Source organism: Eriocheir sinensis, chromosome 24 (genome assembly GCF_024679095.1).
Source record: "Eriocheir sinensis breed Jianghai 21 chromosome 24, ASM2467909v1, whole genome shotgun sequence".
In the NCBI taxonomy this organism is placed as follows: domain Eukaryota; kingdom Metazoa; phylum Arthropoda; class Malacostraca; order Decapoda; family Varunidae; genus Eriocheir; species Eriocheir sinensis.
In genome coordinates, this window is record NC_066532.1 from 17658839 (window position 1) to 17686562 (window position 27724).

The 27724-nt window shown below is 42.5% G+C and overlaps 1 protein-coding gene across 2 annotated transcripts in view; it reads left to right on the top strand.

Annotated features, from left to right (window-relative positions):
- The window catches only part of LOC127002984 (uncharacterized), a 63420-nt gene that overhangs the window by 30171 nt on the left and 5525 nt on the right, over positions 1-27724 (top strand). For both annotated transcript variants that reach the window (XM_050869335.1, XM_050869334.1), the window contains exon 2: positions 24314-24559. In XM_050869335.1, coding sequence (XP_050725292.1) covers positions 24314-24559 — 246 coding nt within the window. The remainder of the gene's footprint in view (positions 1-24313; positions 24560-27724) is intronic.

Genomic DNA, 27724 nt, shown 5'->3' on the forward strand with positions numbered 1-27724 from the left:
TCCGAATAAATTATAATACATTAATTGGAGTTGCAAATAAGGACAAAAAATAAAAGAAAAATGAATAAAAGATAAAATAATGGAAAAAAATGGTAGTGATCTTGATGTTAATGGTAGTGGTTGTGTAGTGGTTTTGCAGATGGTTTTAGTGCGGCTGTTGGTGGTGGTGGTGATGGTGGTGGTGTTGAAACGGTGGTGTTGTTGCTAGTAGTGGTGTTGAAACTGGTGGTGTTGTTGCTAGTAGTGGTGTTGAAACTGATGGTGTTGTTGCTAGTAGGGGTGTTGAAACTGGTGGTGTTGTTGCTAGTAGTGGTGTTGAAACTGGTGGTGTTGTTGCTAGTAGTGGTGTTGAAACTGGTGGTGTTGTTGCTAGTAGTGGTGTTGAAACTGGTGGTGTTGTTGCTAGTAGTGGTGTTGAAACTGGTGGTGGTGTTGCTAGTAGTGGTGTTGAAACTGGTGGTGTTGCTAGTAGGGGTGTTGAAACTGGTGGTGTTGTTGCTAGTAGTGGTGTTGAAACTGGTGGTGTTGTTGCTAGTAGTGGTGTTGAAACTGGTGGTGTTGGTGCTGGTAGTGGTGTTGAAACTGGTGTTGTTGTTGCTAGTAGTGGTGTTGAAACTGGTGTTGTTGTTGCTAGTAGTGGTGTTGAAACTGGTGGTGTTGGTGCTAGTAGTGGTGTTGAAACTGGTGTTGTTGTTGCTAGTAGTGGTGTTGAAACTGGTGGTGGTGGTGCTAGTAGTGGTGTTGAAACTGGTGTTGTTGTTGCTAGTAGTGGTGTTGAAACTGGTAGTGTTGTTGCTAGTAGTGGTGTTGAAACTGGTAGTGTTGTTGCTAGTAGTGGTGTTGAAACTGGTAGTGTTGGTGCTAGTAGTGGTGTTGAAACTGGTAGTGTTGTTGCTAGTAGTGGTGTTGAAACTGGTGGTGTTGTTGCTAGTAGTGGTGTTGAAACTGGTAGTGTTGTTGCTAGTAGTGGTGTTGAAACTGGTAGTGTTGTTGCTAGTAGTGGTGTTGAAACTGGTAGTGTTGTTGCTAGTAGTGGTGTTGAAACTGGTAGTGTTGTTGCTAGTAGTGGTGTTGAAACTGGTAGTGTTGTTGCTAGTAGTGGTGTTGAAACTGGTGTTGTTGTTGCTAGTAGTGGTGTTGAAACTGGTGGTGCTGGTGCTAGTAGTGGTGTTGAAACTGGTGTTGTTGTTGCTAGTAGTGGTGTTGAAACTGGTGTTGTTGTTGCTAGTAGTGGTGTTGAAACTGGTGTTGTTGTTGCTAGTAGTGGTGTTGAAACTGGTGTTGTTGTTGCTAGTAGTGGTGTTGAAACTGGTGGTGTTGGTGCTAGTAGTGGTGTTGAAACTGGTAGTGTTGTTGCTAGTAGTGGTGTTGAAACTGGTAGTGTTGTTGCTAGTAGTGGTGTTGAAACTGGTGGTGTTGTTGCTAGTAGTGGTGTTGAAACTGGTAGTGTTGTTGCTAGTAGTGGTGTTGAAACTGGTGGTGTTGTTGCTAGTAGTGGTGTTGAAACTGGTAGTGTTGTTGCTAGTAGTGGTGTTGAAACTGGTGGTGTTGTTGCTAGTAGTGGTGTTGAAACTGGTGTTGTTGTTGCTAGTAGTGGTGTTGAAACTGGTAGTGTTGTTGCTAGTAGTGGTGTTGAAACTGGTAGTGTTGTTGCTAGTAGTGGTGTTGAAACTGGTGGTGTTGTTGCTAGTAGTGGTGTTGAAACTGGTGGTGCTGGTGCTAGTAGTGGTGTTGAAACTGGTGTTGTTGTTGCTAGTAGTGGTGTTGAAACTGGTGTTGTTGCTAGTAGTGGTGTTGAAACTGGTGTTGTTGTTGCTAGTAGTGGTGTTGAAACTGGTGGTGGTGGTGCTGGTAGTGGTGTTGAAACTGGTGTTGTTGTTGCTAGTAGTGGTGTTGAAACTGGTGTTGTTGTTGCTAGTAGTGGTGTTGAAACTGGTGTTGTTGTTGCTAGTAGTGGTGTTGAAACTGGTAGTGTTGTTGCTAGTAGTGGTGTTGAAACTGGTTGTGTTGTTGCTAGTAGTGGTGTTGAAACTGGTGTTGTTGTTGCTAGTAGTGGTGTTGAAACTGGTGGTGGTGGTGCTAGTAGTGGTGTTGAAACTGGTGTTGTTGTTGCTAGTAGTGGTGTTGAAACTGGTGGTGTTGTTGCTAGTAGTGGTGTTGAAACTGGTGGTGCTGGTGCTAGTAGTGGTGTTGAAACTGGTGTTGTTGTTGCTAGTAGTGGTGTTGAAACTGGTGTTGTTGTTGCTAGTAGTGGTGTTGAAACTGGTGGTGCTGGTGCTAGTATTGGTGTTGAAACTGGTGTTGTTGTTGCTAGTAGTGGTGTTGAAACTGGTGGCGCTGGTGCTAGTAGTGGTGTTGAAACTGGTGTTGTTGTTGCTAGTAGTGGTGTTGTTGCTAGTAGTGGTGTTGAAACTGGTGGTGTTGGTGCTAGTAGTGGTGTTGAAACTGGTGTTGTTGTTGCTAGTAGTGGTGTTGAAACTGGTAGTGTTGTTGCTAGTAGTGGTGTTGAAACTGGTGGTGCTGGTGCTAGTAGTGGTGTTGAAACTGATGTTGTTGTTGCTAGTAGTGGTGTTGAAACTGGTGGTGTTGTTGCTAGTAGTGGTGTTGAAACTGGTGGTGTTGTTGCTAGTAGTGGTGTTGAAACTGGTAGTGTTGTTGCTAGTAGTGGTGTTGAAACTGGTAGTGTTGTTGCTAGTAGTGGTGTTGAAACTGGTGGTGTTGGTGCTAGTAGTGGTGTTGAAACTGGTGTTGTTGTTGCTAGTAGTGGTGTTGAAACTGGTGTTGTTGTTGCTAGTAGTGGTGTTGAAACTGGTGGTGCTGGTGCTAGTAGTGGTGTTGAAACTGGTGGTGTTGGTGCTGGTAGTGGTGTTGAAACTGGTGGTGTTGTTGCTAGTAGTGGTGTTGAAACTGGTGGTGGTGGTGTTAGTAGTGGTGTTGAAACTGGTGGTGGTGGTGTTAGTAGTGGTGTTGAAACTGGTGGTGGTGGTGTTAGTAGTGGTGTTGAAACTGGTGGTGTTGTTGCTAGTAGAGGTGTTGAAACTGGTGGTGGTAGTGCTAGTAGTGGTGTTGAAACTGGTGGTGGTGGTGCTAGTAGTGGTGTTGAAACTGGTGGTGTTGTTGCTAGTAGTGGTGTTGAAACTGGTGGTGTTGTTGCTAGTAGTGGTGTTGAAACTGGTGGTGGTAGTGCTAGTAGTGGTGTTGAAACTGGTGGTGTTGTTGCTAGTAGTGGTGTTGAAACTGGTGTTGTTGTTGCTAGTAGTGGTGTTGAAACTGGTGGTGTTGTTGCTAGTAGTGGTGTTGAAACTGGTGGTGCTGGTGCTAGTAGTGGTGTTGAAACTGGTGGTGTTGTTGCTAGTAGTGGTGTTGAAACTGGTGTTGTTGTTGCTAGTAGTAGTGTTGAAACTGGTGGTGTTGTTGCTAGTAGTGGTGTTGAAACTGGTGGTGGTGGTGCTAGTAGTGGTGTTGAAACTGGTGGTGCTGGTGATAGTAGTGGTGTTGAAACTGGTGGTGTTGTTGCTAGTAGTGGTGTTGAAACTGGTGGTGGTGTTGCTAGTAGTGGTGTTGAAACTGGTGGTGGTGTTGCTAGTAGTGGTGTTGAAACTGGTGGTGGTGGTGCTAGTAGTGGTGTTGAAACTGGTGGTGGTGGTGGTGCTAGTAGTGGTGTTGAAACTGGTGGTGCTGGTGATAGTAGTGGTGTTGAAACTGGTGGTGTTGTTGCTAGTAGTGGTGTTGAAACTGGTGGTGTTGTTGCTAGTAGTGGTGTTGAAACTGGTGGTGGTGGTGGTGCTAGTAGTGGTGTTGAAACTGGTGGTGGTGGTGCTAGTAGTGGTGTTGAAACTGGTGGTGGTGGTGCTAGTAGTGGTGTTGAAACTGGTGGTGTTGTTGCTAGTAGTGGTGTTGAAACTGGTGGTGGTGGTGGTGATAGTAGTGGTGTTGAAACTGGTGGTGGTGGTGCTAGTAGTGGTGTTGAAACTGGTGGTGGTGGTGCTAGTAGTGGTGTTGAAACTGGTGGTGCTGGTGATAGTAGTGGTGTTGAAACTGGTGGTGCTGTTGCTAGTAGTGGTGTTGAAACTGGTGGTGTTGTTGCTAGTAGTGGTGTTGAAACTGGTGGTGTTGTTGCTAGTAGTGGTGTTGAAACTGGTGGTGGTAGTGCTGGTAGTGGTGTTGAAACTGGTGGTGGTAGTGCTGGTAGTGGTGTTGAAACTGGTGGTGGTGTTGCTAGTAGTGGTGTTGAAACTGGTGGTGCTGGTGCTAGTAGTGGTGTTGAAACTGGTGTTGTTGTTGCTATTAGTGGTGTTGAAACTGGTGGTGGTGGTGCTAGTAGTGGTGTTGAAACTGGTGGTGCTGGTGCTAGTAGTGGTGTTGAAACTGGTGGTGGTGGTGCTGGTAGTGGTGTTGAAACTGGTGGTGGTAGTGCTAGTAGTGGTGTTGAAACTGGTGGTGCTGGTGCTAGTAGTGGTGTTGAAACTGGTGTTGTTGTTGCTATTAGTGGTGTTGAAACTGGTGGTGCTGGTGCTGGTAGTGGTGTTGAAACTGGTGTTGTTGTTGCTATTAGTGGTGTTGAAACTGGTGGTGCTGGTGCTGGTAGTGGTGTTGAAACTGGTGTTGTTGTTGCTATTAGTGGTGTTGAAACTGGTGTTGTTGTTGCTATTAGTGGTGTTGAAACTGGTGGTGCTGGTGCTGGCAGTGGTGTTGAAAATGTTAAAAAATAATAAAAAGTGGAACGATATCAATTGGAGATGCAAATAAGGACAAAACAAAAACAAAATGAAGAAAAAGGGAAATAATGAAGAGGGATATTTAACCCGGAAGCTGCGGGGGGTCATGTTTCTTAGGTTAGGTTAGGTTAGGTTAGGTTAGGTTAGGTTAAAGGCCCCTCTAAGTAAAAAAAATGTGAAAGAATCATAACTCACGCAAACCATTTCATTATATATATCAACGCATTTGTGATCACTTTATGCATCATCTATTTTGGGGGGGTTTATATCATGGCAAAAATGTGGCCCGTCGCTGGTACCCGCTAAAGCCACAAATTTGGTCCGTCGCTGCTACCGGGTTAAGTTATGCAAATGGTCAGCCCAAAAGCAAGGCGGGTGACCTTCGCGCGGCCCCGACACCTTGATGAGCCTTACCTGGAAGAGGCGACGGGAGGATATGTAGCTTTTTGTATACGGCCAAGGGCGAGACAAAATAGGGAGATAAAATTATAACCAAGGGGAGATAAAATTATAACGAAGGGCGAGACGAAATAGGGAGATAAAATTATAACCTATTACGAGACGAAATAGGGAGATAAAATTATAACCAAGGGCGAAATAAAATAGATTAATAAATACAACCAAGAACATAATGAAATAGATGGATAGTTAAAAATAGATTAGTGCTTACAACCAAGGGGAAGATGAAATAGATAAATACATACAGCCAAGGGGAAGATATAGTAGATTAAAGACAAGGGATGACATAAAATAAAGAGAAGAAAAGAAAATTATATCCAAGGACGAAACGAAATTAAAAAGAACAATTATAACCACCGGCATAAAAAAAAAATTGTAATGAGGAACAAAAATCGAAAGGTATTACTATTGGAAATAAAACCAAAGCAAATTAGAATTAAAAAAAAAAATGTATCCAAAGACAAAAGATAGATAAAACGAACATTTGCAATTTAGGACAAAACAAAATATAAAAAAAACAGTTGCACTTATGGTAAAAAAACAAAAAAAACAAGGAAAATATTTGTAACTTAGAACAAAAAAAAAAAAAAAAGAACAGTTGCACTTATGGTAAAAAAAAAAAGGAAAATATTTGTAACTTAGAACAAAACAAAATAAAAAAGAACAGTTGCACTTATGGTAAAAAAAAAAAAACAAGGAAAATATTTGTAACTTAGAACAAAACAAAATCAAGGAGAGAATTATCAACTAGGACAAAACATGATATAAAACAATTGTAATTTAGGGCAAAACAAAGTAAAGAAAAAGAAAATTCCTACTATGGGGAAGACAAAATTATATACTGTAAAAATCTCTCTTAGACGAATAATGATGTTGGTTAGGGATTATGTATGTATGTATGTATGTGTGTGTGTGTGTGTGTGTGTGTGTGTATGTATGTATGTAGTGGAATTATTGTGGTGATAGTGGTGATGTTACTGGTGATGCTAGTGGTGGTAGTGATGGTGGTGGTGGTGGTAGTGGTGATGGTGGTGGTGGTAGCGATGGTGTTGCTGATATGGTGGTAGTGTTGGAGGTAGTAGGCCTATTGTAAGGGATTTTGGTGGTGGTGTTGATGGTGGTGGTGGTGGTTATGGTGTTGAAACTGGTAATGGTAGTGCTGTTGGTGGTAGTGATGCATGTGGTGATATTGAAACTGGTGGTGGTGGTGGTGGTGGTGTCTGTGGTGCTGTTCTTGCTGGTGGTGGTGGTGGTGGACCGTGGAGGTACTAGAGGCAAATTTAGTGGTGGTGGTGTTGAAGTTAATGATAGGATTGTGGTGTTGTTGGTGGTGGTGGACTATTGAGGTACTAGAGGCAAATTTAGTGGTGGTGGTGTTGAAGTTAATGATAGGATTGTGGTGTTGTTGGTGGTGGTGGGCCGTGGAGGTACTAGAAAGATTTAGGGCCAGTTCCACAGTTCCCCATGATGGGTTAGTAAGCTCCCAAACCAGTACCAGAGCCTTCGAAATTTCCTTGTATAGTGTCTGGTGTTTATATTTAAGTTCACAAATTTGATGAAACTATACAGGAAAAGTCTTGTGTATTTAGTGTGGCATCGAAGACCTCACCGTTTTGGATTGTATGGGATTCTATAGTCTGGTTCGGGCTGTTACGAAGACACTGTGTTGGACTGTGAAATCGGCTTTTAGTGATTGTGGTGTTGAAGCTTATGATAGGATAGTGGCGTTGATGATGATGATGACAATGGGAGTGGTGACAGCAGACAGGCTTTCTCCATAGGGGCGACAAGACAGGATCAACACGTGTTTTTACAAGACGCCGAGAGACCCCTCAACAGCGACCGTCAGACACAGTTACCTGACCTTGAGTGGGAGAAGGGGGAAGGGGGGAGAGAAGGGGGGGTTAAGAGGGGAGCTGATTGCATGGTGTCGCCCCCTGCCTCCCCCCTCCCCCCCCATTCACACACATACATACACACACTCACATTTACACGATTTAAAGTTCATTGACAAGAGCTCCGTTAGTCTCATCATATTACCCCCCCTTCCCCACCCCCTTCTTCCCCTCCTCTCCCTCTCTCCTTGTTCTGTTCTGTCCCCATGTCCTAGTTTGGTTATTCTGTTCTTTTAGCTTTCCTTTCTTCTCCCTGTTTCCCCATTTGCTTGTTACTCTGTTCTAATTCTCCTCCTCCTTCCTCTCTATACACAAGTTTCGTTTGCTTTCTATCTATAAGTCTTGGGTCTTCGCTCCTTGTTTCTTCCTGTCAACAGCAATCCCATTTTCTTTCCCGCCCTTTATCCCAGTTTCTTTGTGTCTTGTTCTGCGTTTCTTATCCTCCTGTCTTGTTTTTTCTTTATTTCTTTCTTGCTTATATCCTTTTTCTCCTCTCTTGCTTATATTCGAGTTTATTCGTATCTTTCCCCCTGTGTCTTATCCTACATTCTCCCTTTTCTGGCTTTCCTTCTTTCTTGTACCCCATTTTCTTCCTCTCTTGCCCATCCCCCATTTTCTTTATGTCTACTGTCTGTGTTATCCTGCTCTCTATCTTTTCTGTCCTTGCTTGCCTATACCCCATTTTCTTCCTCTCTTTCCTATCTCCCATTTTCTTTATGTCTTACTGTCTGTGTTATCCTGCTCTCTATCTTTTCTGTCCTTGCTTGTCTATACCCCATTTTCTTCCTCTCTTTCCTATCTCCCACTTTGTTTATGTCTTACTGTCTGTGTTATCCTTCTCTCTATCTTTTCTGTCCTTGCTTGCCTACACCCCATTTTCTTTCTAATATGTCAGTTTTTTTTCTATTTTACTTTCCTATCTTATTGTATTATTATCAATCTCAATCTTCTATCTACTCTATCGGTATTCAATTTCATATCGTTTGTCTCTAGCTGTTACCTCACTTATGGAGTCTATCCTCTTTTAAAACTTTCTTTTTTTCTTTATTTATTTATTTCTCCTTTCTTCTTTCTTTCCTTCCTTTCTTCCTTCCTTCCTTCCTCCCTTCCTTCCATCCTTCCTTCTCTCTCTCTCTCTCTCTCTCTCTCTCTCTCTCTCTAATTTTTTTTCTTTCATTCTGTCTTGCTTTACTTCCTTACTTTTTTCCTTCCTTCCTTCCTCCCTTCCTTCCTTCCTTCCATCCTTCTCTCTCTCTCTCTCTCTCTCTCTCTCTCTTACGTCACGAAGGTCAAACGGATCCCAAAATAGATCTGTATCCGGATTCTGAGGCGTGACGGCAGCGAGCGTTTAATAATAATGATAATAATAATAATAATAATAATAATAATAATAATAATAATGATAATGAAGGAATATGAAAGGAATGTTAAAACGATTTCGTACTTTTTGACTTTACGTTCGTTTATTCGGTATTTTGGCTTTCGTTTTGAGAGAGAGAGAGAGAGAGAGAGAGAGAGAGAGAGAGAGAGAGAGAGAGAGAGAGAGAATTACAGAAAGAAAGAAAGGAAGAAAAGGAATGAATGAGAAGGAAAGAAAAAAGAAAGAGAAAGTAAGTAAAAGAGAGAAAGAAAAAAAAGAAAGAAGAAAGAAAAATGAATGAACGAGAGAGAGAGAGAGAGAGAGAGAGAGAGAGAGAGAGAGAGAGAGAGAGAGAGAGAGAGAGAGAGAGAGAGGAAAAATCGAACACCCAACCTTTACAAAAAAAAAACGAAAAAATACCAAAAAACCTAAAAACACCAAACAATCACCTCACTTCCTCCTCACCAGCGTTCAGTCTCTTTAATCTTCGCTCACTTTTCTATCCCCTTTTTCCCTTCACTTCTGATCACGTGACGACACCAAACTTTGACCCTCAAGTTCTGACGCACGCCGAACATAGCCTAATATATACACCCAATCGTTTTTTTCCATCATTTATTTCATCTTCACACCTTCCTCGACCTTTCTTTCTACCTCTTATGTCCTCGAAGTCAATACTGAGTCCTTACTGGGGTGAGGATAAGCTTTGTTGATCCCCGTTCCGTCTTCTTCGGGTTGGAGAAGAAAGGAATATGTGAGAATCTGACAACGTTTGGGTCCGTTCGGTAAAGTCCCCGTTCTGTTTGTTTATAATTGTCTCGTTGTGTCAGTCTCTGGGCAGAACTTTGGGTATTTTGTTTGATTTGCGCTTTCCGTGTGTGCTGTGTTCTTCCCTCACTCCTTCTCTTACTCCTCTTCCTTCTCTCCTTTACAGCTTTACAGAACGTCTTAAGCTGTTGTTTGTGTTGGGGAAGAGCGGTTGAGATTTTATACTTGATTTACGATTCTGGTTTGAACTCTTTCCTCTTCCTCCTCTTCCTTCTCTTTCTCTCCCTCACTTTATCATTTATCTCTTCTTCCTGCTCTCGCCTCCTTCTCTCTCTTCCCTACGTTACTTTTCTCTCCTTCCTCCTGTTTTTACCTCTTCCTCATTTCTTCTCTTCGTCACTTTTCTCTTCCTCTTGCTCTCCTTTCTCTCCTTACCTTCCTCCTGTCGTCTCTTCCTTTTTCCTATTTCCTCTCCGTCTTGCTCTTTCTCTCCTCCTCACACCTTTTCCTCTCCCTTCTTCCTTACATCACTTTCTCTTCCCTCTCTCTTTCCTCCCTCCCCCTCTCCCTACTCCTCTCCCTTCTTCCTTACATCACTTTCTCTTCCCTCTCTCTTTCCTCCCTCCCCCTCTCCCTACTCCTCTCCCTTCTTCCTTACATCACTTTCTCTTCCTCTCTCTTTTCCTCCTCCCCTCTCCCTACTCCCTTCTTCCTTACGTCACTTTCTCTTCCTCTTTCCTCCCTCCCCCTCTCCCTCTCCCTTCTTCCTTACATCACTTTCTCTTCCCTCTCTCTTTCCTCCCTCCCCCTCTCCCTACTCCTCTCCCTTCTTCCTTACATCACTTTCTCTTCCCTCTCTCTTTCCTCCCTCCCCCTCTCCCTACTCCTCTCCCTTCTTCCTTACATCACTTTCTCTTCCCTCTCTCTTTCCTCCCTCCCCCTCTCCCTACTCCTCTCACTTCTTCCATGCGTTCCAACTTTGCAAGGACATCGTAACCGGTTGTGGCAAATCCGTATCCTTATTCGCTACTTATTTCGATTCCGCAAAGACAGTGTTACCAACCGTGCCAGAGTCTACGTCTTAAGCCACAACTTCCGTGCGCCCCGTGAACAACAGTAAGTATTGACAAAGGTGTATCAAGGTTTAGGTATGTTAAGGTGTTTGGTAAGTGTTGGTCATGGTTGAGTTAGATAAGGTTGGCAACTCTGTACACACGACAAAAAAAAAGCTAAAACTACCTATTAATTTTCAACCGTCATTTTTATTTTTTGTTTTGTTTTCTCTCCTTGAAGCAGAGAGAGAATAATTAACCTTTACGGAAAAAAAGTTAAATAATGCAAAAATGGTCTAAGAAAGTCACTAGCGTATCAAATTTTGTCCTTACCAGCGTTCATTCTCGATAATTTTCGCTCACTTCATACAGGAACATAATATAGAGAGTGGCTTCTGTGTTTCCATCGTTAATGTGTCTGTCTGTCTCACCGTTTATCTATCTATCTATCTATCACACTTTATAGGGCAACAATACTCCCTGCCTGGTTTTGTTCATTTATTTTCTTGAGTTCAATCAGAAAATTTCGTATAAGAACATGATGTGATTTCTGTGTTTCCATCGTTTATGTTTGCCTGTCTGTCTCACCATTTATCTATCTATCTATCTCTCACTTTATAAGGCAACAATACTCCCTGCCTGGTTTTGTTAATTTATTTTCTTGAGTTCAATCAGAAAATTTCGTATAAGAGCACGATGCAAAGTGTGATTTCTGTGTTTCCATCGTTTATGTTTGTCTCTGTCTGTCTCACCATCCATTAATCTACTTACTATCTATCTATCTTTCTATTTATCTCTCGTAATAGAGCGACAACACAACATTATTCCATCCTTCTCTCTGATTTCTCTGGGCACGAACACGACCCCCTTAAGAGCTCGGACGGGGGAGGGACGAACCGACCCCCTTAAGACAAACGCTACCGGCCGGCCTCACTCACCGCTTTGGTCTAATGGGAGTTACATGCGCGGGAGGAGCATTGACGTAAGGAGGAGACCGGGAAGTTAATCAGGGGGTGCGTGTGAAAGGCGAAAGGTGAAGCTGATTATACTTACGGTAGCGAGGTGTAACGGTGCTTGCAGTGAAGAAAAATAATGAAAGAAGGCAGAGAATGAGAGCAAGGTGAAGGTAGATGTGTATAAGGAAGAAAAAGAGATGTTTATACTGTGTGAACCCAGGAAATGAATGTTTAAACTAGTGGAATCGAGGAAGGAGGAGAAAGATGATAATGATATAAAGAAATTAAGACAAGAAAGAGAGAAAGGTGAAGGTAGATGTATATAAGGAAGAAAAAATGATGTTTATACCGTGTGAACCCAGGAAATATATGTTTAAACTAGTGGAACCAAGGAAGGAGGAGGAAGATGATTATGATATAGAGAAGAAATTAAGACAAGCAAGAGAGCAAGGTAAAGATACATTTGTGTATAAGGAAGAAAAAGAGAGGCTTATACCGTGTGAACCCAGGAAATGAATGTTTAAACTAGTGGAACCAAGGAAGAAGGAGAAAGATGATAACAGTATAGAGAAGAAATTAAGACGAGAAAGAGAGCAAGGTGAAGGTATTTGTGTAGAAGGAAGAAGAGGAGATGTAGTATACTCTGTGAAGCACGGAAATGAATGTTTTAACTAAAGCCATGAAGGAAAGAGGAAGAGGAAACTGATAAGAGCATAGAGGAGAAAGACGAAAGAATGAGAGCAAGTTGAAAGCATATGTGAAGTAGAAGAAAGAAGGGAAATGTGATATACTCTGTGAACCAAGGAAATGAATGTTTAAACCAAAGCCATGAAGGAAAGAGGAAGAGGAAACTGATAAGAGCATAGAGAAGAGAGATGAAAGAATGAGTGCAAGTTGAAAGTATGTGTGAAGTAGAAGGAAGAAGGGAAATGTATTATACTCTGTGAACCAAGGAAATGACTGTTTATACTAAAGTTATGAAGGGAAGAGGAAGAGGAAACTGATAAGAGCAGAGAAGAGAGATGAAAGAATGAGTGCAAGGTTGATATGTGAAGTAGGAAGAAGAAAATGAACGATTAAAACTAGTGGAACGCTGCTCTGAAAAAAATTTATCAGTGTAACAATGAAAACAGAGAAGAAAGAATGAGAGAAGAAAAGAACAAAGTGAAGACATATGTTTACAAAGAAGAGGAGACGTGTAAGATTGTATAAAGTTACCAACCGAGGAAAATCAATGTAGGTACAAAATTAGCGGAATATTGTCCTGATGAAACTAAGCGATTGAAGTCAGTAAAGAGGATGGGAATAAAAACAATGATAAATGATGAACGAAGAAATAAAGAAAAGAAAAAAAAGTAACCTGATTTCTACTTAAACGTGAGAGAAATAAAGAAAAAAATGTCACAGCGGTGTCAAAAGAAAACAAAAAAAGAAAAGAGGAGGATGTAGATTACGTCACAACTTTGATGATGAAAAATGATAAAGAAAAGTAAGAAAAAAAGGAACCGGATTGCTACTTAAACGTGAGAGAAATAAAGAAAAAAATGTCATAGCGATGTCAAAAGAAAACAAAAAAGAAAAGAAAAGAGGAGGATGTAGATTACGTCACAACTTTGATTCTGAAAAATGATAAAGAAAAGTAAGAAAAAAAGTAACCTGATTGCTACTTAAACGTGAGAGAAATAAAGAAAAAAACGTCACAGCGATGTCAAAAGAAAACAAAAAAGAAAAGAAAAGAGGAGGATGCAGATTACGTCACAACTTTGATTCTGAAAAATGATAAAGAAAAGTAAGAAAAAAGTAACCGGATTGCTACATACACGTGAAAGAAATGAAAGAAAAAATGTCACAGCGATGTCAAAAGAAAACAAAAAAAAAAGAAAAGAGGATGTTGATTACGTCACAACTTTGATGATGAAAAATGATAAAGAAAAGTAAGAAAAAAGTAACCTGATTGCTACTTACACGTGAAAGAAATGAAAGAAAAAAATGTCACAACGATGTCAAAAGAAAACAAAAAAAAAGAAAAGAGGATGTTGATTACGTCACAACTTTGATTATGAAGAAAAAAAACTATGGAAGGAAGAGAGCGAGCGAGTGAGGGAGGAAGAAGAAGGGGGAGGAGGAGGAGGAGGAGGAGGAGGACGAGTCTCTCACCTTCACCTCCTTCCTCCGGGTTAGCTGGTCAAGGTGAGAGGGCGGGAGGGAGAGAGGGAGAGAGGGAGGAAGGGAAGAAAGGAGACGAGAAGGAAGTAGAATGTATGATGATGATGATGATGATGATGATGGTAGTAGTAGTAGTAGTAGTAGTAGGAGGAGGAGGAGGAGGAGGAGGAAGAGGAGGAGGAGGAATAATGATAATGAAAAACCTCCTCTTCTTCTTCTTCTTCTTCTTCTTCTTCTTCTTCTTCTTCCTCCTCCTCCTCATTAAGCATTATTGCCACATCCCCTTCCTTCCTGACACGCCCTAACCCCCACCCACACCTAATTAAAACCCTGCTCCTCGCTTCCGTGTGTGTGTGTGTGTGTGTGTGTGTGTTACGTTGTTTTCTGATAGTTGGTGTTTTCGTTATTATCATCTTTTTCATCATCATCATCATTATTATTATTATTATTATTATTATTTAGTCTGCCATCGTACCCTAGGAAGAACGTCAGGGGGTAGGGGGGGAGGGGAGGGGAGGGGGGTGTCATTGAGATGTTAAAGGTCAAGTCAACACGGAGGAAGAGGAGGAGGAAGAGGAAGAGGAGGAGAAAGGTGTAATGAGGGGTTGGTGGGTGTAAGGGTGTGTCAGGAAGGGACTGGATGTGGCAATACTGGAAAAGACTCTGAAGAAGAAGAAGAAGAAGAAGAAGAAGAAGAGGATTAAGAAGAAGAACTATAGCAGCAGGAGAAGGAAGAGATTGATTGATTGATTGATAGTTTATTGTTGCAGGTAAACGACGAGAAGAAGGAGGAGGAGAAGGAGGTTGAGGAGGAGGAGGAGGACGTTCAGGGACGGATTCTTGGGGACTTCTTGAACCACACACACACACACACACACTCTCTCTCTCTCTCTCTCTCTCTCTCTCTGTTCACCGCCCACGCACCCTCCACCCCTCCAGCAGCCGGTGAGTCGACGCATTTCAGAATTCCTTGACCGAAATGTCCTCCTGAGGGTCCCGGGGGAGTGGGGTGGGTGACCTGTTCGTTGCCAGGCGGATGTTGCCACGCAGAGAAGCGACCACGTAATAGCACACGGAATAGGCTGACCTTTTTTTATTAGTAGTATCGTTGTTGTCGTTGTTTTTTATCATAAGCTTTACGGAGAAGTCACGAAGCTTACCGTACTTGTATATATAATCTTGTCCCTGAGTATTACAGTTTGCAACGAATATGTATGTGTATAGATAGATAGATAGATAGATAAAATAGAGGGGTTACAACAACAACTACTACTACTACTACTACTACTACTACTACTACTACTATTACTGCTGCTACTACTACTACTACTACTACTACTACTACTACTTCAACCACCACTACTACTTCTCTTCATCCTCCTACTTATTCTACTACTAATAATACCAATACTATACTACTACAACTACTACAAATAATCATGATATTACTTCTTCTACCGCTGCTAGGAGGTTAAATTTATCCCTTAATCAAAATCGAGTTCCTGGGTAGTACTTGAGCGAGGCCTGCGAGTCAGCGCCAACAATGCACACTCGATCTTGCTACGTAAATTAGGGAGATAATCCTCAGAAAAAAGCTGTTTGGTGGGCGGCCTCTAGCTACGCCTTGTACACCAGCAGCAGCGGCGGCGGGTTCGTTCTGCTCAGGGTTTATATTCTCAATCATTTCGAGGCCTACACAGTGCCACATTTGCCGGATTATCGTACTCTTTTTCTCTCTTTTTCTGGTCTCTCTTTTCTCTATCGTACGCTTTTTTTCATTATTGCCGCGTATTTACCGGTTTCTGGCCCATAACTGTTGGCAAAAAGCACCACTCATTAACCATTTAAACGATAACCATATATGAAAGCAGTTTTTGGGTCGGAACTCGGCAATCATAAGAGGCAGAGTACGACAATCTGGCAACGTTGCTACACACCCACGCATAGAGCCTTCGTAGAGCATGTGGGTACTTCAAGGGGAGTCTTATGAGCTTAGTGGTAGTTTGACAAGGCTTCTGCACCGTGAATGTGAAAAAAAACCGCATGAGAACCCGACTAATTCCCTTTGTAGCCTTTGGAAATCCGTTGTGAGAGTTGAAAGCGTCTTAGGATACGGAACCAGGAGACGGTGAGCTAAGTCTATATATACCAAGTCAAGTCACTCTGCTTCAAAACTGCGACCGGTACGCGCAGGAGGCGGTTTTGGGGCGGAGCAGCGGGATGACGTCACTTGGAGCCAAAAAAAAATATCCGCCAGTTCAGGGGTGACTAAAGTTGGGGCCGTATGTGCACTCTGGATGTGCATTCTCGCCTTCTTTCACAGCGCGTTCAGGCAAGCCACTGACAAAGAAATATGTCTTTTTATTGTGCTATGCGTGACTGTAATTTCAATGACTACAAACGGCGGTGTGGGGTGTGAGGGAGGGCATGTTGAAGTGATTGATTTAAATCAGTACGCCTTTCCTCGTTTTCTCTAAATCCCTGTTTCTACATTCTCTAGTTTGGCTCCAAGCAGTGTCACGCATAAACCGCGCCTCTGCCGTGTCTCCTCCCACAAACCTGCGTATGACTTGACTTGGTGTATATAGACTTAGAGGGAGAGAACCAGAAGCCAGAAGTCAGGGTTGTGTTTGCCAGTGAGTAGCTACGCGTCATACCAGTTATTAGCACTTGTGTCAGGGGAAGAAAACCTGGCTGTGGATGATTGATCTGAGCATCTTCACTCTTTCATCCCTCACGCAGGTAAACTCTGGAACAATCTTCCTTCATCTGTATTTCCTCCTGCCTACGACTTGAACTCTTTCAAGAGGAGGGTATCAGGACACCTCTCCTCCCGAAATTGACCTCTCTTTCGGCCACTCCTGTAACTCTTTTTAGGAGCAGTGAGTAGCGGGGTTTTTTTCATTCTTGTTTCCTTTTTTTATGCCCTTGAACGGACTCCTTTTTACTGATTATTCAAGTCATTGCCGAGTGTCGGAAGATTACCCACATGCTGCCCAGATCTTCAGTCAACCATAACTTCAGCGACTTCACCATTCAAGAGCAAAGAGTCACACATCACGGCAGCCACTATAAATAAAATACACCAGCGCCACTGCCACTAACGGGCTGGGGCCGTCCAAGAGGCCCCTCAAGAGAGACCACCGGCACTACAGGCAGCACATATAAAAAAATAACAAAAGTATAAATCAATCAGTAAATCAGAGGGGCCATACGCCGGGAGTTGCGTTGCTTTGCCCACCTTACGACGATTGACAAGTCTCCATGTAGGCCCCTTCCCACTCTAAGTTACCTCCCAGCAGGATCAATCACCTTGTTCTAGCCATGAGCATTGCGGGCGTCCCCTTGGCCTCCAATATTCAGGGTTGTCTCCTACAAAAACAACCCGGTGAGCAGCGTACAGCCGGAGATGGCGTTGACGGAGTATGCAGTCAAATATATGATGTCTTATAGGCAGAGAGAGAGAGAGAGAGAGAGAAGGAGGAGGAGGAGAAAATGAAGGGAGGCTAATGGTGGTCCACTTCACACCTTGACTCTGATCCCACAACTGGAGATAGAGATGTGGCAGAGTGGTACGGAAGGAGAGACCCCCGCAGAAGCCCCCCCATCCCCCACTGTCTCCTGGATTGACTATAGCAGGCAATAGGCCTCGAATCAGCCTCACGGAGTAGTCGCCGGTTTTAGGCAAAGACATTCCAGCGATACACCATGACTCACTGTGGACATTTATTACCAAAAGCATCAATCCTCCTCCAAGACCTCTCTTTTTGGACACTCCTTTGACCTCTATTCAGGAGCAGTAAGTAGCGGGCTTTTTTTTTATTTTTCTTTACGCCCATGAACTGTCTCCTTAGCTGTAAAAAAAAAAAATCACTATTCAGTCCATAGAATCCAAGAATATAGATGGCGCCACTATAAACACTTGCCTGCGCCATGACGGGCTTGGGTCGACCACCAGGCCCAACCAAGAAAGGCTACCGGCGCTATAGGCCAGGACGTAAAAAACAAACAACAACAAAAAAAAAACGCACACAGCCATAGCGTAAGTCAGTGAGCACACGCGACTCGAATATCCGGATCTTCGTCCTTCTGCACTGGTATCGAATGTACAGAATGAGCCCGAGTCACCTGCCCTGGCGCCCCCGTCCTGCACCCCCCCCCACGCTCCCTCCACCCCAACTCCCCATCCCCTGAGAACTAAAGATCAAGACACATCGTCGAAGAATGTATAATGGCCCTAGTTGGCTGCCCTACCCACCCCTCCAGCCTCTCCCTCACGTCCTGACACTCCATCAGATTTAATTTCAGTTTTTTTTATGTTTGTTTCTGTATTTTAAGAGCCCACCTTACCTTACCTTACCTTTACCTCACTTCATCTTACCTTATCTTACCTCACCTTATCTTTATTACACTGCCGTTCTGTCCCTCACTTCTATAATCTTCTGTAATCTCGCGTCCTCTTTCTCCTTCTCTCTCATTGCTTTTACTCTCATTTTCTCTCTCTCTCTCTCTCTCTCTCTCTCTCTCTCTCTCTCTCTCTCTCTCTCTCTCTCTCTCTCTCTCTCTCTCTCTCTCTCTCTCTCTCTCTCTCTCTCTCTCTCTCTCTCTCTCTTGTCGTCTCACCTTACCTTACCTTACCTTACCTCACCTCACCTCACCTTACCTTACCTCACCTCACCTCACCTCACCTCACCTCACCTTACCTTACCTCACCTTACCTTACCTTTACCTTTACCTTGATGGGGGTGGACGGTCGGCCTTGGTGTATTTATTTTTAGAAGGTTGTTGGTTCTTATGGACGAGGTGACTTTTTCTACTATTTACTAAAAAGGTTCGTTCGTCAAGAGCAACTGCAGCCTGAGGGGAAGGGGGGGGGGGGGATAGATAGATAGATTGATTGATTGAATGATAGATACAATTGGATAGATAGATAGATAGAAAGGGTAGAGATAGATGGGTAGATATAAAGAAAGGAAATAGGGAAAAGGGAAAAAGGAAGAGAAGGAAACTAAAAATAAATTGGAAATGAAAAATGAGCGAATGAAAAAGTAAAGAAAATAAGGAAAGAAAACACGAAAGAGAAAAAAGAAAAAAGATAGAAAGCGAAAATAAAGTAAAAAGAAAATAAAAGAAAGAAAATAAAACAAGTTAGAAAAATAAAATTAGTAGATAGAACAGAGAGAGAGAGAGAGAGAGAGAGAGAGAGAGAGAGAGAGAGAGAGATTTTGGTTATTTACATTATTAGCTTTTTTCTTTATTTATCATTTCCTTTATTTCTTATTTATTTTATTACCAGCTATTTTGTTTGTTCTCTCTCTCTCTCTCTCTCTCTCTCTCTCTCTCTCTCTCTCTCTCTCTCTCTATCTATCTATCTATCTATCTATCTATTTATCTATCTATCTATCTATCTATCTATCTCTTTTATTTTTCTTTAGCAAGACATACATATATACATACATACACACATACATACATACAGGCAGGCAGACAGACAGACACATAGAAAGACAGGCAGATTTACATAGATTTTCAGACCAGAGACAGAAACAGAGAGAGAGACAGACAGGACAGCCCGACAGCCCTGTGCCTGCCCCCTGCCCTTCACAGCACGCCGCCCGGGGAACACCCGCCGCGCGGCTACAATAAAACAGTGTCTTTTTGGTGCCCGCGTGACCTTCAGCTTCTGGACGACTCGTGTGGCCGGACGCGGGCGGGCAAAACGAGGGAAAGGAAAAAAGGAAGTGAGAGAGATAAAGGGAAATAATAACGCGGGAAGAGGGTGAGGAATTAATTAAGGAAGGCGATGGCGGAGTGGTCAGAGTTCGGGTGAGTTCAAAACGAGGGAAAGGGTAAAAAAGGAAGTGAATGAGATACAAGGAAAAATAATAACATTGGAAGAGGGTGAGGAATTAATTGAGGGAGGCGATGGCGGAGTGGTCAGAGTTCGGGCGTGGCGTTCTGGAGGACCAAGTTCGAGTCTCGCCCGCCGCTGCAACATGACAAATTTTCAGTCACCGCCGAGTGGCCTGAAACTGCTGTCCTTAAGATGAACGTGCAAATAATGTGGATGTAAGAAAAAATGCGTATATGTGTCTGTGTTTTTTTATACCCGTCAACTAAAGGGGCTATTACACTTGGCAAATTTTCCGTGGATCTTCAGTCAAACCACGATTCCGGCTGGCGTGGTTCTCATATTTTTTTGTGGTTTTCTGATGTGTCCACAATCTTCCAAAGCTACGGTAGATTTATTACACTGGGCAAATTTTCCGTGGATCTTCAGTCAAACCACGATTCCGGCTGGCGTGGTTCTCATAATTTCTGTGGTTTTCTGATGTGTCCACAATCTTCCAAAGCTACGGTAGATTTATTACACTGGGCAAATTTTCCGTGGATCTTCAGTCAAACCACGATTCCGGCTGGCGTGGTTCTCATATTTCCGTGGTTTTCTGATGTGTCCACGATCTTCCAAAGCTACGGTAGATTTCACCGAAGGACGACGGTATTACTCACCATCATCATCATCAGCAATAACAAGAAACAAATGAGAACCACGCCAGCGGAAATCGTGGTTTGACTGAAGATCCACGGAAAATTTGCCCAGTGTAATAGCCCCTTATGAATGTTGCTAAACTTTCTAGAGAGAAACAAAGATGAGCTCCGGTAGGGGTAGCATGAGCCAAGTAAGATGGCACCACTATAAAGCAGTTTGGGGTCGATATCAGGTCCCACCAAGAAAGCTTACGACGCTATAGGTCATACTTAAAAAAAAAAAAGAGAACCACAAAAGGGAAAAGAAGAATTTGATCAGAAAATGGACATACAAAAAAAAAAAAAAGCTAAAAAGGAAGAGAAAAAAGGAGAGGCTGAGGAAAGGAATATTAAGAAGAGAAGAGAAAGAATGGCTTATAAACACACACACACACACACACACACACACACACACACACACACACACACACACACACACACACACACACACACACACACACACACACACACACACACACACACACATTGCTATTTGGTCGCACTGTCCTCTTAAAACCACCCACCTTTCCACCTGTCATCCACCTGTCCTTCCCCTCACCTGTCCTTCCGCCCACCTGCCCGCCCACTCCACCCACGCACCTTTATTATTAAGACTCCTTCTTCCCTTAGTCATTTCCTCTTCAGTTATTTTTCCATATCTTTTGTTCCCTTACCTTACCTTACCTTACCTTATCTTACCTCACTCCCCTCCCCTTCCTTCTTAACCCACCTCATCCCCACCCCCCACCCCCTTCCCTGACCAACCCACTCATCCCCCCTTCCCTGGCCAAGCCCTTTCAACCCCCTCCTTCCTCTACTTCCCCTCCTCCTCCTCCTCCTCCTCCCCATTTCCTTCATTTCTTGCCTACCCTCCCCAGTCCCCTTCCAACCCCCTCCCTTCCCCCCCCTCCCTCCAGTGTTTCCAGCATGACACAGCACGACCCTTAGGAATGAAAAGAAAAATGTAAAAAAATGTGATTGCAAAAAGGAATCTTGGGACTTCCCTGCGCACACACACACACACACACACACACACACACACACACACACACACACACACACACACACACACACACACACACACACACATCTCTTCTTATATTCACATTATTTGCACGTTCATCTGCTCGTCTTTTTTTCTTTTTCTTTCTTTTTTCCTTATCAAATGTGGGTGTACAGAAGCCTTGTCAGACCATCACTAGCCTCATAAAACTACCCATGGAAACACTAACACAACAACCTTATCAAATGCGGGTGTTAAGTCCCAAAATGTGTGAGAATATGATCATAAGACAAGAGGAAGGTATCAGGACGCCTCACCTCCCGAAATTGATCTGTCTTTCGGCCACTCCTCTCAACTCTTCTATAGGAGCAGCGAGTAGCGTGCTTTTTTTTTTTTTTTTTTTTTTTTTTTTTTTTTTTTTTTGAGCTGTTTCCCTTGCTGTAAAAAAAAGAATATTCTCCTCTTTCTATTTCGACACAGAGCTTTTCTTTTTCTTTTTTTTTCATTATTGTCTTCTTTTTTTTTTTTTCCTTCGAGTTGTTTCCCTTGCTGTAAAAAAAGAATATTCTCCTCTTTCTATTTCCACACAGCTTTTTTTTTCATTATTGTCTCCTTTTTTTAGCCCTTGAGCTGTTTCCTTTGCTGTAAAAAAGAATATTCTCCTCTTTCTATTTCCACACAGTCTTCCTTCGTCAGTATTTCCTCCTGCTTACGACTTGAACTGTTTCCCCTCTTCCCTGGCCAACCCCTTCATCCCCCCTTCCCTGGCCAACCCCCTTCAACCCCCTTCCATTCACCTCCACCCCCTCCTTCCTCTACCTCCACCTCTACTTCCCCTCCTCCTTCTCCTCCTCCTCCTCCCCTTCCTTCTTAACCCACCTCACCCCCCCCCCCCTGTTTTCTTTTTTTTAGGAGCAGTGCTTAGTGAGTCTGTTTGTTTGTTTATCATTTTTGCCTTTGAGATTCTTCCTTTACTGTAAAAACAAAATAGCTTGAACATTCCGACACCCAATCACACGTATTTGACAAAGCTTTCGTAGGAGTTTTGAGACTTTCCATGTGTAGTTTTATGACCGTGGTGTTGGTTTGACCCTTCCTCTGTACCGTGAACCTAAAACAACACTCATTAGAACCCGACTAATCTCTTTTTTTGCCCTTACGAAATCATTTATGTGAGAGGCGGAAGCGAATATCTACCTTAACATCCGCCTTTTCGTCTTCCAACCATTGCTGAGGCTGTGGGGGGTGCTGTGGAGAGTGGCTTTTTTTTACCCTCTGAGATGCCTCCCTTACCATAGAAAACACTAACACATCCTTCTCTTCGTCCCCCCAACCATTGCTGAGGCTGCAGGCGATACTGTGTGCTGTTTTATACATTTTGTTTATTTTTGTTCATTTCTTTTAACTAATTTACCCTTGAGATGCTTCCCTTCCCATTAAAAAAACACTAACATTCATTTCTTCGTCTCCCAAACAGTGGTGAGGCTGCAGGCGATACTGTGTGCTGTTTTATATATTTTGTTTATTTTTGTTCTTTTCTTTTATCTAATTTACCCTTGAGATGCTTCCCTTACCATAGAAAACACTAACACATCCTTCTCTTCGTCTCCCAAACAGTGGTGAGGCTGCAGGCGATACTGTGTGCTGTTTTATATATTTTGTTTATTTTTGTTCATTTCTTTTATCTAATTTACCCTTGAGATGCTTCCCTTAACATAGAAAACACTAACACATCCTTCTCTTCGTCCCCCAACCATTGCTGAGGCTGCAGGCGATACTGTGTGCTGTTTTCTCCTTTGTTGTTTACTTGCAACAATACATTAACACATCCATTTCTTCGTCTCCTAAACAGTGGTGAGGATATGAAAGACGTTGTGTGCTGTTTTATATATTTTGTTTATTTTTGTTCATTTCTTTTATCTAATTTACCCTTGAGATGCTTCCCTTAACATAGAAAACACTAACATTCATTTCTTCGTCTCAGAAACAGTGGTGAGGCTGCAGGCGATACTGTGTGCTGTTTTATATATTTTGGTTATTTTTGTTAATTTCTTTTAACTAATTTACCCTTGAGATGCTTCCCTTAATATAGAAAACACTAACATCCATTTCTTCGTCTCCCAAACAGTGGTGAGGCTGCAGGCGATACTGTGTGCTGTTTTATATATTTTGTTTATTTTTGTTAATTTCTTTTAACTAATTTACCCTTGAGATGCTTCCCTTAATATAGAAAACACTAACACATCCATTTCTTCGTCTCCCAAACAGTGGTGAGGCTGCAGGCGATACTGTGTGCTGTTTTATATATTTTGGTTATTTTTGTTCATTTCTTTTAACTAATTTACCCTTGAGATGCTTCCCTTATCATAGAAAGACACTAACACATCCTTCTCTTCGTCCCCCCAACCATTGCTGAGGCTGCAGGCGATACTGTGTGCTGTTTTATATATTTTGTTTATTTTTGTTCATTTCTTTTATCTAATTTACCCTCGAGATGCTTCCCTTAACATAAAAAGACACTAACAATCACTGCCTGGGGTTGGGATGGCATGTTCCTCCCTTCTCCTTTGTTGTTTACTTGCAACAATAAACTGTCAGTCATTTCTTCGTCTCCCAACAGTGGTGAGGATGTGAAAGACGCTGATGGCTGTTGCGGTGGCTGATTTCTTTTGTTTTCTGTCTTTTTTACCCTTGAGATTCTTCCTTTACCATAAAAATACACTAACATTCATTTCTTCGTCTCCCAATCAGTGGTGAGGATATGAAAGACGCTGATGGCTGTTGCGGTGGCTGATTTCTTTTGTTTTCTGTCTTTTTTACCCTTGAGATTCTTTCTTTACCATAAAAATACACTAACATTCATTTCTTCGTCTCCCAATCAGTGGTGAGGGTATGAAAGACGTTGATGGCTGTTGCGGTGGCTGATTTCTTTTGTTTTCTGTCTTTTTTACCCTTGAGATTCTTTCTTTACCATAAAAATACACTTAACCCCCATCTCTTCGTCTCCCAATCAGTGGTGAGGATATGAAAGACGTTGATGGCTGTTGCGGTGGCTACTTTCTTTTGTTTTCTGTCTTGTTTACCCTTGAGATTCATCCTTTACCATAAAAAGACACTTAACCCCCATCTCTTCGTCTCCCAATCAGTGGTGAGGATGTGAAAGACGCTGATGGCTGTTGCGGTGGCTACTTTCTTTTGTTTTCTGTCTTGTTTACCCTTGAGATTCTTTCTTTAACATAAAAATACACTAACAGTCATTTCTTCGTCTCCCAATCAGTGGTGAGGATATGAAAGACGTTGATGGCTGTTGCGGTGGCTACTTTCTTTTGTTTTCTGTCTTGTTTACCCTTGAGATTCATCCTTTACCATAAACAGACACTTAACGCCCATCTCTTCGTCCCCCAACAGTGGTGAGGCTGTGGACGTTCCTCTGGGCGGCTGCGGGGGCTGGCTTGTGGTCTTCTGCGGCGGATGCTCTCGGCGCGCCCCTCCTCGGCCCTGAAATCATGAGCTTCGGGTCCCTGCCGCCGCTGAGTCTATGGCATAACGGCGCCTTCCCCCTCGTGGCCGCGGCGCCCGTACACTCAGGCCTGCCGGCTCCCAAGGGCACGGAGTTTGATGGGCCGGACCCTGGGCTCAACGCGGCTATCATTAGTGAGTGATCGAGGGGGAGGGACGAGATGGATGGGAGGAAGGGTTAGGACGGAGACATTAGGTAGGGGGAGTTAATGGATAGGAGAGGCGAAGATAGATTGGTGGTGAGGTTAGGATTAGGAGTATAAGGTAAAGGCGTTAATTATTATGGGTAGAGGGATTGAGGTGGATGGGGGGAAGAGCGATTGATTGGATAGGAGGGACTGAATGGGTGGATGGGACGATGATGGATGGGTGGTAAGGTTAGGATTAGGAGTATAAGGTAAAGGCTTTAGTTATATGGGTAGAGGGATTGAGATGGATGGGGATGGAAGGGTAGGACAGGGAACTTAGGGTAAAGGGAACGTGAATGGAGGTGAACGGATATGGATAGGTGGTCAGGTCAGGGTAGGAGAGGGGACATTAGGTAGAGAGAGACTGGATGTGTAAGTGGACTGAGATGGAAGGGAGGAAGCGTTAGGATTGAGTACATAAAGACAAAGGGTTCGTAATATAGGCAGGGGGAATTGAGATGGATGGATGATTAGGATAGAACGGGGAACATTTAGATAAGGGAAGTGAATGAATAAGACAGACGGAGATGGATGAGGGATTGAGATGGAAGGGAGGAAGGGTTAGGACTGGGAACATGAAGGCAAATGATTCGTAATATAGGCAGGGGGAATTGAGATGGATGGGTGATTAGGATAGAACGGGGAACATTTAAATAAAGGAAGTGAATGGATAGGAGACACGGAGATGGATGAATGAATTGAGATGGGTGGTTAAGTTAGGATACGAGGTGGAACAAAAAAGGTTCGTCATGTGGGTAGGTGGATTGAGATGGATCGGAAAATGAAAGATTAAGACTGGGACATTTAGGTAAGGCTCATTCGATAGGTAGATGGATTGAGGTGGAAGACATGAGGTAAATGGAGTGGATGGGTAAGTGGATAAGGACATGGTAAGATTAAGGAAGGCAAATGTTTGGTGGATAAGAGGAGGAGGAGGAGGAGGAGAGTTAGGTTAAAAAAGAAAGACAAAAAAGAAGAAAGAGGAGAACAAGAAACAAAGCAAAACTAAAGAGAAATAAAGAAGGAACGAAAGAAAATTAAAAAGAAGATAAACAGAAAGGCTGAAACTATCTATCTGTCCAGCTACTTAGATAGATAAAAGAAAAACAAAAGAGAAAAATAAAAAGCAAGAGCAAAACGAGATAGAAAGCGAAAAGAAAAAAGAGATAGAGAAAGAGCGAAAGAAAGGAAGGGAAGGTAAAGTAAGGTAAGGTAAGGTAATGCATATGCTAGGTCGATTAAGTATATGTTAAGGTAAGGTAAGGTAACTTGAATATAATGTAAGGTAAGGTTCAGTGGATTGGTAGGTGGTACATGGTAAGATTAGGTAAGGTGTACGCTATAGCTACGCGTGGCCTTGAGGTTCATCTCCGTCACATAAGTACATAATAGGAGAGAGAGAGAGAGAGAGAGAGAGAGAGAGAGAGAGAGAGAGAGAGAGAGAGAGAGAGAGAGAGAGAGAGAGAGAGAGAGAGAGAGAGAGAGAGAGAGAGAGAGAAGAGAGATTGAGAGAGAGAGAATAGAAAGAAAGAAAGAAAGAAAGAGAAAACAGGACAGAAAGACTAGGAAACTTTAGGAAAAAAACGCTAGAAAACTATTAAAAAAATCCCCGCAAGCAAAAAAAATCATTAATCATACGAACGAGAGAGAGAGAGAGAGAGAGAGAGAGAGAGAGAGAGAGAGAGAGAGAGAGAGAGAGAGAGAGAGAGAGAGAGAGAATGATTAAAATAGCATGCACGAAAGAAAAAAAAGAGGAACAAAAACTAGTAGAGGAAAGCCTTTAGAGGGACGGATGCAGGGACGGGCAAGAACAGTGACCTTGAAAGCGAAGACTGTACAAGGTGGTGGTGGTGGTGGTGGTGGTGATGAAGGTGGTGCTGGTGGTGGTGGTGGTGATGAAGGTGGTGGTGGTAGTGATGGTGGTGGTGATGAAGGTGGTGGTGGTGGTGGTGGTGATGGTGGTGGTGATGTTGATGATGATAGTGATGTTGTTTGTTGTTGTTGGTGATGGTGGTAACATACATACATACATACATACACACATACATACATACACACACACACAAAAATAGAGAAAAAAAGAAGAAAACAGAGAGAGAGAAAGAAAGACAGAAAGAGAAAGAAAGAAACAGAGAAGAAAGAGAAAAATAGATAATAGAAAATAAAATAGATAGATAGATTGTTAGATAAGTAGACACATAAACACCTATAGAAAGAGATAGATAGATAGATAGATTGTTAGATAAGTAGATACATAAACACCTATAGAAAGAGATACATAGATAGATAGATAAATTGTCAGATAAGTAGATACATAAACACCTATAGAAAGAGATACATAGATAGATAGACAGATTGTTAGATAATTAGATACATAAACACCTATAGAAAGAGATACATAGATAGATAGATAAATTGTCAGATAAGTAGATACATAAACACCTATAGAAAGAGATACATAGATAGATAGATAGATTGTTAGGTAAATAGATACATAAACACCTATTGAAAGAAATACATAGATAGATAGATAGATAGGTGGTGGTTTGGTGGGGATTGACTGATTGATAGATAGATAAATAGAGAAATACACACCTTTAGAAAGCGATAGATAGAAAGATAGATAGGTGGTGGTTTGATGGGAATTGACTTTTTGATAGATATATAAATAGATAGACACCTTTAGAAAGAGATAGATAGATAGATTGATGGTGGTTTGGGGGGGATTGACTGATTGATAGATAGATAGATAGAGGCCTAAATAGATAAATACACACCTTTAGAAAGAGATAGATAGATAGATAGATAGTTAGGTGGTGGTGGTGATTGACTGATTGATAGATAGATAGATAGTTAGGTGGTGGTGGTGGTGATGGTGGTGGTTCAAGGTGAAGGGCGTGGCAGGGGTGTAAGGTCAAACAGGGGTTGGTTGCTTCGCTCGTGGTATCCTTAGTAAACAATGTATAGAGATAAGGAGAGTCAGATACTGTGTTTGTTTATTCTCTCTCTCTCTCTCTCTCTCTCTCTCTCTCTCTCTCTCTCTCTTTATCTATTTAGCTTCAACCTTTCTTCGTTTTTTATCATTCTTTCAGTTTTCACATTCTTTCTGTCT